General features: G+C 47.6%; 1 protein-coding gene across 1 annotated transcript in view; it reads left to right on the top strand.

Moving 5' to 3' along the window:
* Nucleotides 1-13,706, top strand: part of Grik4 (glutamate ionotropic receptor kainate type subunit 4) — a 362,522-nt gene that overhangs the window by 226,608 nt on the left and 122,208 nt on the right. Inside the window, exon 8 of the mRNA XM_004636401.2 lies at nt 12,323-12,484. Within this exon, the coding sequence (XP_004636458.1) occupies nt 12,323-12,484 (162 nt within the window). The remainder of the gene's footprint in view (nt 1-12,322; nt 12,485-13,706) is intronic.

Raw genomic sequence — 13,706 nt, 5'->3', positions numbered from 1 at the left:
CTTCTAAATTGTCCACAATAAAGAGAATTTGTAATTCTATTCACACAAGCTGGAGTGGTGACAGTCACTACCCCCTTGCTTCTGAAGGCAGCAGCCTGACCAAACCCACGCGATCACTACATCCAATCTTGCCTGTCCTCAAACCAACCCTGCATTCTGGTTCTGCGCAGTGGGAAAGGGAAGCTCTGAGAACTGTGAGGCTCTCGTTGAAGGTTCTCCATCCATCCACATGGTGGCTGGGAGAATTTGCCTCTTCCCTGCCAGCCCACACCTTGTTCGTATCAAAATGATCTTTGTGGCTTTTCTGTGCTGCTAGTATTTTTTATTGCTGTGTAATAAAATCCTGCAGAGTTAGCAGCTTCTAACAGCACCCTTGTTGGCACCAAGTTCTGTAGGTCTCAAGTGTGCTTCAGTGTAACAGGGGCTCTGCTCAGGCTGAAATCAGGTGTGTACAGACTTTCCATAGCGCAGGGTTCCCTTCCAGGCTCATCCCATCATTGTCCATATTCACTCTGATGAGGAGGCAGCACTGGCAGCTCTATTTTCTTGCTTGGCTAGGAACAGGTTTCAGCATCCAGGGGCCGCTCTGAGGTCTTTGCCCCATGTCACCAACAGGAACCCTCCCTGAAGTGCAGCCCTCTGGCCCACAGAGCTCTTTGACTTCCTTCCCTGCAAACAGCCAGTGTAAACTTGTTTTTTAAAGGATTACAGGTTTAGGTTTAGGCCCATCTGGATAATCTCCCTCTTTAAAGTCAGGTGTGCCATGTCACATAACCTGAACACAAAAGAAAATCTCATCATAGGGACCGTCATATGTGTGCAAGAAGGTGGTGGCGTCTCAAGGATCAACTTGTATTCATGTCTGTCACACACACACCAACTGTGAATATCAGTTTATTTTTTTTTACTTACCCCTCTACTAGCTCATAAGAAGCTGACAAGAAGAGGTATAGCTAACAATGAGCAAGAAGATACTAGAAACAGTTGGGGAAGGGACATCAGTGCATCCCCCGATAATGCCGATGACAAACACCATGTTCTCTTGCTGGCCAGGGTGAGGGTCTGGGCAGAATGCGGCCCTTCACTTCTGATGGTGGTCTGTAAAGTAGCCCCTGAGGGAAGACAGAGACTGCTGCAGGTACTAGTGAGGTGCTCTGCCTTAAGACATCTGGGTCCTGCTGACAGGAATGTTTGGGATTTAATGAATGTTTGCGAAGCACAGGGAGAATGGGAATATAAGACATTATGCCAAATATTATTGTTATATAATAAGTGCTATTGTATTACAAGCACCATTAGGAGTAGCAAGTGCTGTTATTATTAAGCAATTCAGCTTCTCCGTTCTCAGCATCAGACGTCACTCAGTGTCAGTGACATCCGCAGCTCAATGAACCACCATCCGAGGCTCCCCATGTCCTGGCTGTGGGCTGACGGTGCATAGTCACAGCCCAGTGGTTAACAGGTTCCTGCCACCCTGCCCAAGCCTCCAGCTGAAACTCAGATGGTGCCTGCCTCTCCTGTGAGGCCAAAGCTGGGACTCCAAAGCTGGCACTCTTCGTTGACTTCTCACTACTTGGGAAATTAAGCCCAGACTTCTGAACTTGCCCTTTACAGCCTCTCCTAAACTTGCCCTTTCCTCTGGCTTTCTCCTGTCCCCTGTCCGTCCCACACCACATGTGCCAGCCAGGACCAGGGACCTGCAGTTCTCGGGAGGTATTGTGACTCACTCTTGGGGGCTCTGCAGTACTGCTGTGTTTTGTCTGTGACATTTCTTTTTTCACCTTTTCTCCTGGTCCATGCCTGCTCACCTTTCAGGTCTCTACTTGCAGTCCTCGCTCAGCTCAGCTCAGCTCAGCTCAGCTCAGCTCAGCTCAGCTCAGCTCAGGAAATTCAGTGGCTACTGTGATAGAAGGGACTGCCTTGTTGCTGTGCCTCCGGCACCTGGGTCTTACAGGCTTCAGGACTCTCCCACTTCCTTTAGGTGTAAGCACTTAGAGCACGGGGTGGGGCTTACTCCTTATAAGTGCTGCTTTGCTCGGTGTGTGTCACAGAGGAGGCACCCACCTGTGTGGAATATAAGAAGGAAGGAATGAGAGTAGCCAACATGGCCTGGGCTGACAGTCTGCTGCATTGTGTCCTTCATGCCATGGGAACCTATCTGACAGCCTAGTGAGCTTGAGCCTGTCAGAGTCCCAAGATGCCCAGGCTTCCTGGAGAACTCACTGTGTGAGCTTTCTGCAGAGATGGGGCAAGAAAAGCCAAAAAGAGGCAGAGACACTGATGGAGAGCATCGCTGTCACTCATGTTCAGGGACAACTTCTGTATTCCTAGTGAGATGGGGGAGGCGTTGGGTTTCTGATTTCCTGAGGCTCATGCACACAGGATCCAGAAAAGGAGAGGGTTAGCTCCTAAAGTGGATATGGGAAACCTGGCTCACGGATCCTGAGGATGGAGGACCTGGAGGTCAGGAAGGAGTAGCTGAAGGGCAAAGCAAGCTGCAGAAACCTGGCCCGAAGGGAGAGAGCATTTTTTCACATCAGTTTCACTCAGAGATTTCAGCTGCAAAGTTAACTACAGTTAACAGCTCCTTACTTAGTGCCTCAAGATACAAAAGTTGTCTAAACACAAAAGGAAGGTAATCACCACCCAGAGGAAGTGGGAGAGCTTTCTACCTGGCCTGGGCCTTCCTCTTCCTGGGGCTGAGTGAATGAAGGTCTTTGTAAAAGTGGTTCCTCCCCGATGATGGGTGTTGGTGGGAGAATGTGAATTCCTTTAATGAAGATACACCGAGCACTTGCTAAGCCCAAGCGCAGGGTACAGTGTACTGGGTAGAGTCGTGAATAAAGACAGAATATGATCTGCTTTTCAAGTCCCGTTTGTGGACACATATTGGGAAAGAAAATCAAAAGGAATAGAGCTCTTGGGAAGAAGAGGTGTGCCTTCGCAAGTCAAGGGAGTGAGTGAATAGGAAACACGCGGAGAGAAGAACCAAGGGGAGCAGGGAGTGGGGAGGTTTAGGCCCAAATCTCACCCTAAATGGAATTTACTGACAGGTATGAATTAGCCTGCCAGCTGCTACTGTCTTCAAAGGCCTATTACACAAAAAGCAATCTCCTAGCCTGTGGAGAGCACAGGCTTTGATGCAGATAAATAGACTGACAGGTACCACAGTTAGGTGTACTCTGGAGGGAAGGAGAGGATGCAGAGGTGCCCAGAAGATTCTAGACCTCTGCTGGCCCTAGGGCTTTCCCGAGCCTGATAGGAACTCCCTCCTAAATTCACTCAGTCTACAGCATTGACTTCTTCCTATGTATGATGCAACACAGTAGACGCTGATAGCATAAATGCATTTGCTTCAAATCGCAGCCAGCCCGAGGGGAGGTAGTTTGCAATGATCTCACCTGACAGACGAGCTCTGAGTGGTGCTAGGTATACATGGCAGTAGAATGGTCACATAAGTGCATGGCCACTTCTGCCTGGTTTGGGTGATGGAGAGGTCAAGGTGGGGAACTGTGGAAAAGGCAGACAGGAATCATGACATGAAAAGGTTTGTATTTCTAGTTAAGGACTTTGCTTCTGTTCTGGGTGCAATACGGAATATGGAGGTGGCAGCTGATAACCAGATATGTATTTTAGAAACGTCCTTCCTATAATAGTCCAGCCAAGAAATTTGGAGAATTACAGTACCAGAGGAAGGGGAGCCAGTTAGCCTGGACTCCAGGTAAAAGGTAGTGAGGACCAATTTGGAAGAGAGGTGGTAGGGATGGAGGACAGGGACAAAGGAGAGATGTAAGGGAATGAAATGTTCTCAAGTGATGGTGAGCCCATGAATGTGTGAGGTGAGGATAGCGAGAGGGAAAGGAGGGCCAAGTCCAGCAGGAGAAACTGGCAAATTGTGGTGATATTACCAGGTGGGGAACCAAAGAAGAGGATCGGATTAGGGTGGAAAGTTCAGAAGTTCAAGCAAGAAGGATCTAATCTTAAGGATTTTCCTCACGATTCTTTCTTTGTAATTATAGGCTAAGAAACTGGAGGCTCTTGGTGTTCTCAAGACTTGGGTGAAAACATTTTAACTTGTCGGTCTTTAATAATCTCAGCAAAAGGGATGTGCATGCACCATCTTCTGGTGGCCTGACTTGGTGCTGAGCATTCAGGAGGGAGGCTAGGACGCGCTCTGATCTTGCATGTCAAGTACTGGGATTGCATCCCAGGTCTGTCTTTCGGGCAAGACGCTTCCAGTTTCTTCTTCTACCAAATGAGAATATGAATAAAACTGGAGAAAAGAATAAAAGCTGTGCTGTCCGCATGGGCTTGGGAGGTAATGGTCAAGGTGGGGAACTGTGGAAAAACAGCAGCACAGAGACATGCTTTGTGAGCTGTGCAGCCACCCCGACAGAAGCAGCCGTAATGTTACACTCGATAACGGGTCGATGTGTGTACCTCAGCTGTAGTTGGGGTGATGAGATTCACACTTCTTCTTGCAGGAAGTTTAGGGACCAGAGACTGAACATGGGGCAAAGAGGACCATCGGCTGGGGCTTGAGAAACAAGGGACTGTGTGACATCACATTAAGGGGGTTAAGGAGGCTGACACACTTCTCTTAAGAAATAGAACCAAGGGCTGGCCAGATAGCTCAGCAGACTAAAGCGCCTGCTTAGGCAGGGCGCAGTGGCCGGGGTTCCATCCCCTGGGGCATGCTGAGACAGCTATTGACAGTGGGGTTGGTAGCGCCCGCCTGTTAGGCCAGCACTTAGGAGGCTGAAAAAAATGAGATCACTACAAGTCCAATCTACATAGTGAGACCCTGCAGACCCTGTACTAAATACAAAAAGAAAGGAAAAGAAAAGAAAAACTAGAACCAGTTCTGGAGTGAGGAGGCAGCAAATAAGGAGTCTCAACTCAGCTGGGTCCAGGTAGCAGAACTGAGAGGTCATAGCAGCACTGGAGTAACCCATCTTATAAATTGCCTGTGGCCCTGGTGACAAGTTAAGGTTCTCAGGCCAGGCCTGCAAGATAGTTCAGCAGACTAAAGCGCCTACTTAGGCAAGCTTAGGCAATCACAGGGACATTGGTTCGATCTCTAGCACCACATGCCATGCCAGCCCCACCCCCAGGGCATGCTGAACTGCTCACAGAATCCAGGCATGGTGATGCACGCCTGCAACCCCAGTGCTGGGGAGGCTGAGAACAGGAGGATCATTATGAGTCCAAGCTGCATAGCAACCAAATAGAAAGGGAGGAAGGGAGGGAGAGAGAAGAGAAGAGAGAAGAGAGGAGAGAAAAGAAGTTCTCAGGTCATCAGGGGCTGACTCTGGTAGGCTTCAGGGGACTCCCTGATCACACTATTTTCCTCATTGCCCGAAAACATGCAGAAAATGCCTAACTTCAGCTGTTTTATTGTGACTTCTAATAAAACCAGTAACTCGGGGAACCTGTGTTGTACCTCCTGCCTACACAGAGCGTTCCTGTCTGTCATCCCTTTGTCTCACCATGGCTCTGTGAAGTATTATTTTCCCCATTTTCTAATGATGAAAGTTGTCTAATTAAAAGAGATAAAAATAAAGAAGTTAAAAAGTAAAAAAAGCCAGATTGGTTTTTGAAACGTGGGATTTTAGAGAGGAAAATCTAGGACAAGGTACTAATATATGCTTTCAGATGTTACAACTTTCAAATCCTTACCCATACTGCCCAGGACTATTACACTGTTAATCATTTAAGCAACCCAAAAAGACAGTTTGGGGTTTCACTGATTTTTTCTTTGTAGGTGCTGAGGACATAGCCGTGAGTGAGACAGCCCTTGCTGCATGGCAGGAGTGCGGGGGCTGACAGGGAGGCATAGATGGCCCGAATAATGGTGATCTCAGCGAGACTTTGCCAGGGATGGCTCTGGCTCCTGAGCCACTGTCTGCAGAAGGTGGCCAAGTTTGGACTGCCTGTTTCCCTACGCCATCTAAGCCACATGTGTCTTCAATTACCCTACATTTATTTCTAAGTCCTCCCCACCTGCTGCACCCTGGGGTTGCTCCTGTTTCTTGTCCCAGTTCTTTAAGCTGAGCAGACACAATGTAGGACAAACCAAACCTCTTCCATGTCCCTAAGATCCCTATTCTAGTACTCAGTCTGGAGCCCATCCCAAGTTCCTGACCTGTTGGTAGTTAAACCCCTTCTCACACAAAAATTGAGCCAATGTGTGGTAATCCTCTTGCCCACTTAGACCACCAGAATTTATTCTGTGGTCTTAAGGTCAACGAGTATATTTGCAAGCAGCTTTAACTCTACTTTCCTGGCTGGTAGTTTTATAGCATAGTATCAAGGAGTTCATAGTCCTCTGACTTCTGCGATGAGTAAATGGTGTAAGAACATGGAGCACTGACTTTGAAGTCAGCAGGACCTGGCTTTGACCCAGATCCCCTTGTTCACCAGCCACTTGGCCTCTGGCCTTCTGCTGCACTGTGCGGCTCTCCACGGGCAGTCCTGACTTCCAGGACTGCTGCTGTAAGGATGAAGGGTGTGCACACACGCGAAGAGCCTAGTCCTGCCTGGCACATAGTTGGTAGCCAATAGACTGCGGTAGCTGTTTTCGTAATTACTTCTTTGTTATTGTTATTTATGGTTGCTAGATCTGAACTTCAGCCTCATCCTTCTTATCTGGACTTAAATAGCCACATCAAGCAATTAGCACTTTATGGTAACTTAGCAAAACTTTTTCTTTCTTGACAAGTGGCTAAGAATAGCTTCAGAAATGGAAGTGGGGACTGAGTGGCGGGGGAGGGGAAGCAAAGAGGAATAAGATGCCGATATGTACATGTATTACCTCCCCACCCTGTGTACTCTGTGTGTACTCATTATGTGTCACAAATATATACTAAAAACAAATCAAAAAAAAAGCTTCTTCAAAGTGAAGTGGAAGGTGCAGGGGCTGAGGGTTCGATCCCCGGGCCTACCGTGCTGGCCCTGCCCTCAGGACACTCTGAGCTAGCACTTGAGATTGGGCAGGGTGGCGTGCACCTGTAATCCCAGCTTTTGGGAGGCTGTAAACAGGTGGATCACTATGAGTCTGATCTAGTAGTGAGACCCTGAACACCCTGTAGACCCTTCCCTAAAATAAAAAAAAAGTGAGGTGGAAGAGAAGTTGTCAGGCCAGATATTTGCCTTTGGTGGGACCCCGCTGTAGCACGGGAGGCAGGAGAAAGCAGGAGGCAGGGGCGCTCACCCACTTGGGTTTGTCCTTGGAGAACAGAGGACTCACATGTCTTGAAGCCTTTCCGTGTGACAGAAGCCTTCTGTAGGCCACAAGGAAATTGACAGTTCAGAGCCCTTCTTGAGATCATCGAGTCAGTATCCAATCAAATCAGGGTATGAACCCAGGACTCTTATTTCACAGTCTGTGCTCTTCTTGTACCCTGCTGCTGCTTCCTGATGAGACTGCCACAGTACACCGTGCAATTAGGCACTGTTCACATCTTCATCAGGAAGAAGTGGCACCTGAGAATTCTGCAGGCTAGCAGCCCTATCTCCCGAAAGGAGAACCATGACCTTAGTCTAGCAGGCAACTGTTGCAAAGAACTGAAGCGGGCCTAAGTTGGTGGTGCTGGGAAGGAAGCCACAGATTAATGATTGACAGAATTGACAAGGGTGTGGAATTAAAAAGATAGGAGCTGAGGCTGTCCCGAAGTTCTAGCCTAGACCCCCAGAAGAAGAGTAACACATCTACTGGATCAGGAGTGCAAAGGAAAAGGGACTGTTGGGCACGGAACAGAAAGCTCACAGCATGCCACCCACTTCCCCTCCTTCTTGTCTGACCTAGGTTAGGAGATAGATACTGCCCAAGGATCCTGTCTGGACACATGCTTCGGTTTCTTGATTTTTCTCCTTGAAGTCAGGCTCAGGAATGGATTCTGGACCATTCAAACTCTTATGCTTGGGGTTCTACCTGACCAATCTTATGCTCTAGGTTGATGAACTAGAACTTGGCTGTTTAGTACAGGCTGTGTGTGTCCCTGCTCCTTATAGAGGACACTTCTTCCCTGCTCCCTCGCAGGGTCACAGGTCAGCAGTCTGGTGCCCTCACCCAACCCAAACACTTGGTATTATAGTTGCACATCGTTTTGCATTTGTACCCTATGTGGTGTGAGCCGCTGTTGTCCCATTCCTGACCAGGGTAACCTCATCCTCCCACTCCTTCGCTTCCTCTTCCCTCCCTCCAATGCTGCCATCTTCCTGGGCCCTATTCTCTATTCACTGCCCCAGCTTCCTGACCCAGTAGGCAAACAGGCTGTAGATCCATGGGAAATTTCCTGTTGGAGATCAGGGCATTGAAAATACCATATCTGTCAGAGAAATCCAGGAGCCCTGAGCGCAGCCTCACCACCTGTGGTGACCACTCAGAGTAGTCCTCAGGTTATTATCCATGAAGCAGTCTGTCATTCCAGGGTAACATCTCCTTGTCTTCACTTGTGGCAATGGCCTTACCTTTAACTATAGTTATCTAGATTCTTACATACAATTATATACTCGAACATGGGTGCATGTGTGCATGTGTGCACGTGGACATTTTTCAGTTCTTTAAATAAGTGATAAAACAACCTGTTATGAATTTGTCTTTCAGGACACAATAATAATATTGCTTCTCAGCATTTTGACTAAGATCAAGTGCAGAATATAGTAATGCAACTTCCAGAGGTCAGTAAGGGGCTGGTACAAGTGTTACACATGTTCATATACCTTCTGGAGGTATAAGACTGATTAGTGATAGACGTGGCAGTAGCGAGGACTGCAGGCATACAGATATCTTCAGTCAACAGCCCTTCAATCAGCACTGTCACAGAAGCTTCTAGAGATCAGATATTGTGCTAGGGGCAGCGTGGGGCTCAGAAGTGAGGCAGGCATATCTTTACTTTCCAGCAACATGCAGCCCTTTGGAGGGAGAGTTTCACACATGGGAAAAAGCAATGATGACAAAAGCTGACACAAAGCCATGCACAGAGAGATGGAAGATTTGGTGCTGGTCTTTGTCCATGCACTTGGCTTCGGCACTCAGCCATTTGCCGTTACTTCATGATTCGCCTGGTGCTTCACCCTGTTCTGCTGGTGTCAGGATAATGGGAATCAACTCACACTGGGGCATTCATAGGACATCCCTTCCTGGGACACTTCTAGGAACCGGATCAAGAACTCTATAAACCTCTTCCTTCCTTGGTACTCCTTTAAATAATTTTATAAAGGTCTTGGCTGGCTAGACTAGAGGGGCATACACAGGAACCTGAATGAACTGCTTATATATTCTTAGCTTGAGATGCAGTTCACAGTTACAGCAGCAGGAAGTACATGAGTTTTAATCCCTTCCAATCCTACATCTGTTAATTATATGAAAAACCTATCTTAACAAAATGTCTCCCCTAATTGATTTGGAATTTGTAGTACACATTTCACCATGTGCATTTATAGCAGCATTTCCCAGACTATGTTGTAGAGAACACTACTGTGAGACATTCAGAGGTTTTATGGTAAAAGTAGTGTTTCCATGATCAATGTGTCTAGAAGGTTTTCGGGTTAGATAAAATTAGCTAAACTGTTCACAGCAGGAGTTCTTTCAGCTTTTAATGTGCCAGTGTTTGCTATGAATTTTGCAAAGGCAAATGCAGCATGCAGAGATTCCTAACCTGATGTCTCATCTTACTTAACATGGCCTCTTATTTTCATGAAATGTCTTAATATTTTGGGGAACCTGAGGTCTTGTGGAACACTCATGAGAAACGCTGTCTTGGGAGGCTTTCACTGTGTATAAATTGGTGGTGTTTAGCTGTTTTCTATGTGTTTTTTTAAATACCTTTAAACAGCGGCAGGCCAGGCTAAGTTTAGATATAAAGAGCAGTTTCCTAACTGTAAGAATGCTTGCAGGGTAAGACCCTAGAGTATCCCGGAAAATTGCTGTAAAGGAACTTGCCAATCCCTTTCTTATCCTTGCACAAGATTTCCCATGAGTTCATATAAATAGAATGAATCATCAAGGAAGTTCCTGGATCTTTTTATCTTAAGATGCCTTTGAAAGTAGGAAATAGGATGTAGTCAAGGGCTAAGCGGATAGGAATTAAAAGGCAGGAAGGCAGAGTGTCTAACTTCTGGATAGACTGTCTCGAAGTGTCTGCAGTTAGCTCCTTCATTCTTACTCTGCCCACGGTGTGCATTTAAAGGACCTAGCTTAGTTTTCCATGCCATGTGGAACTAAGGCAGAGGGGGTTTCAGAAACTATCGTACATTGAGCACTTGTTATGTGCTGCATCTGATGCCAAATCTTTGCATAAATTTTGCTTGTTCCTTGAAGCAGCCTGGGAGGTTGCTAGTATTATTGCTCTTATTTTACACATATGGATCCGAAGCTCAGAAATGCTGAAGAGCCATACATGACTTTAAGTCATGACAGCGTGACTCTGTGTCTTGTCACCTCACCCTTTGCAAATGCATCTCTTCTCATTAGCCATCTGCCCCTCGTACCTGCTGCTAGCCCACAGTGCAAGGGCAGCTGCCCTGGGAAGAGGACAGAGCGTAGGATCAGCTTATGAATCAGTACATCCTCTGGCACATCCATTTCCCCCTACTGAGAGCGGGCAGGATCCAGAATATACTTACTCCCATCCAGCTCTACTTTATCAAGGGGTTGATGGCTCCAGAGGAGTCTTTGCCGCTCCAGTCCACAAGCTGAAGCTAATGAGTTTGGGCTCTGGGCAGGTGGGCTGAGACTGTAGCCTGGTGTCTTGGCAAAGATAGTGGTCAGAGGAGACCCATGTGCTAGGGGAGGTATGTCTTCAGAAAAGGAGACCACCTGACGGAAAGCTGGGTTTCCACCTGGCCAGAAAGTAAGCCCAAGGTCCTTACCATCTGTCCTGCTAAGCTGAGTGGCAGATAGGTTAGTCCTAGTGCCTGTAACCACTCTGTGTGCTGGGCATGCAGAAATGTGTGTGAGCATGTACAGTGGGTGTGTGATGAATATCACTTCAGTGTAAAAGATGGTCTGGCCCATATTTGAAGGCATTTGTCTAGGAGTGGAGACCAGCAACCTGTACAATCCATGCATACCCTCTTGCCTAGTTTCCCTGTTTAAGGCCAGTGTAGACCTTGGAGGTGCCAGGGTCTCAAGTCACAAACTCTGCTTTGCTCAGTAACACTCGCTGGCCTGCAGGCCCACACATAGCCAGGTGACTGCATGAGGACCATGGAGAATGCCCTTGAACTTTCAGATGTCACTGTCCCATGTGGGGCATCTCTGAATGCCTCCTCTGACACACCCCCAACCCCTGAGGTATCTGAAACAATAGTGGATTTGTTTCCTTAACTATCTGTTTCTTCCAGTGGCCTTCAAGGTCTTTGAGAGCACCAAGCACATCTCTTATTTATGTCTTCTCCACCCAAAACAGTGCCAGGCACATGAGAAATACATGCGTGCCAAATGAATTTTTAAAAAAAGACAAATGAAGGCACAACCATGCCTACAGATTTGCAGGCTGAGATTCTTAGAAAATGAACTTGCTTGACACTCTTCTAATGGTTCCCCTGTGTCCATCACCCACATAACAAAATGCAAGCTCCCTAGCCTGGCATCCGGGCACGTAGTCAGCCCTACAAACCCTCCAGCGTCATGTGTCAGCATTCCTCCCGCGGGGCCTCTGCAGCCCGTGTGCTCAGCCAGCGGCTCCCACACATTGCCATGCATAAGGTGAATGCTGCTGACCTGCCGCCTCCTGGACCAGGGCTCCAGCCATCCCGATTTGGGTGGCATAGGTGGGGTGCAGGGACTGTCACTTTTACAAAAGGTGCTCGGGTGATTCTGATAGTACAGTCAAATTTTGAGGAGCTATACTTCTGCCAGAGTGGACCGTAGGCAACTCACTGAAAGGACCACTCACATTCTCACCTCTATTCCTTTGCCTACATGGTGATTTCTGCTGGAAGGACCTAGGTCCGGTCCCATTTTCTACCTGGAAGTGGCCCACACGTCCTTTAGGCCTCAGCTCCAGTCCTGTCTTCTGTGAATACAGTTTAGCCTACATCAGAGGCACATATCCAGGTTTTGCTATCTAGTGAATTTTGTATATATCTTGCATAGTGATTATTCTGTTTATTTCTGTTTGTGTTATGAACTTTGACACTGTAGCTCCCAGAAGAAACCCTCTTGGTAAGCCCAGGACCCTCAGCCTCCAGCAGAGCACCTTGGTGTTTATCGTAGTAGAGCAAGATCACTGGAGGAGCTCCAGCACTGCCCACCCTTGCTTCCTCCCTCCCTTCCTAACTCTGTTCTCTGTTTCTGACTGCCGGGTCTTTCTAGGAGTTCTCACTCCAGCGAATGGACAGCCTTGTGGATGATCGTGTCAACATCCTAGGATTTTCCATTTTCAACCAATCCCATGCTTTTTTCCAAGAGTTTGCCCAGAGCCTCAACCAGTCCTGGCAAGAGAACTGTGACCACGTGCCCTTCACAGGGCCTGCGGTAAGTGTCCCCAGAGTTCCTCTCTGGTGTCCCAGGTCTCCCTCTGCACACTTTACTGTGGGTTGACTGCTGGGCAGCAGGCCCTCCCAGAGTTCAGCCTTCTCCTTTCTCCAGTGTCAGTTCACAGTGACAGATAGGTGTGTTAGGAAGTGAGTGTGGGATCAGATTCAGGGAGTAGTGGGCTCAGGGCAGCCAGTGGGTTGAGCAGCCAGAGGGACAGGGTCCTGTGGAGGTTCCAAGTTGTCATTTGCTTTTGTCTACAAGTCTCCAGTGGTCAGACTACCCATGATGCTGCTGCTGAGAGCATCTGCTCCCGTGCTCTTTCAGGGGGCCACTCCTCTGTGTAGCTTATCCAGAGGGGCTTCTTTTATGACCTGCCCCCTTGTTTTTGTCCCTATAGTTTACCCCCTGTTGCATACAGCCGACCTCTTATTTATTTATTTATTTATTTATTTATTTATTTATTTATTGGAGACAGTGTCTCACTACACAGTTCGGATTTGTAGTGCTTCTCCTGTCTCAGCCTCCCCAGCACTAGAATTACAGGCGTGCACCATCATGCTCTGTCCTGGGGCCAGCATGGCACTGGGTTCCAGGGCTGGCAGGGCATGTGGTACTGGGGATTAAACTCAGGTCCTTGCACTTGCCCAGCAGGCACTTAGACTGCCAAGCTATCTCCCCAGCCTTTGCTGGTCATTCTTTATTGGGTTGGCCATTCTTATGCTGTTGGGGAGGTCAAGTGTACCTGCTACATCCACTTCTTAAATGGCAAGTTCCTGGGATCTCTGGATTGCTTTGTTTTCTCAGCTCTCTCCTATGTAGGTTCCATATATCATTTTATTGAAAAGGGAAAAAAAACAGCCCATGTGCAGCTTACCATAGCTTTCTGAGATATGTCAGTAACTCCATTTCGCACATGGTAAAATTGAGGTGCATAATGGTTGAGTAGCCCAGGGAAACACACCTAGACCTCATTCTGGAACTCAGGACCTCGCATGTGCCAGGTAGACACTTATACCATTGGGCTATCTTCCTGCCCAGGCCTTTTTGCCATCTTGTCCCTCTCTAGCACCATCATTTTGTCCCTCTCTAGCCATTTTGTCCCTCTCTAGCACCATCATTTCCCTCCAACACTGAATTGTAATTAGGCCCAGGAAAATTAAAGTGCTTAGTAGATATTTTTCAAATGAATGAACAAGTCAGGTAGATGAGCCAGTAAGAT

The sequence above is a fragment of the Octodon degus genome, unplaced genomic scaffold (genome assembly GCF_000260255.1).
Source record: "Octodon degus isolate 3935 unplaced genomic scaffold, OctDeg1.0 scaffold00080, whole genome shotgun sequence".
Classification (NCBI taxonomy): Eukaryota; Metazoa; Chordata; class Mammalia; order Rodentia; family Octodontidae; genus Octodon; species Octodon degus.
The sequence above is the reverse complement of the archived record's forward strand: the minus strand, read 5'-3'. Positions and strand labels throughout refer to the sequence as shown.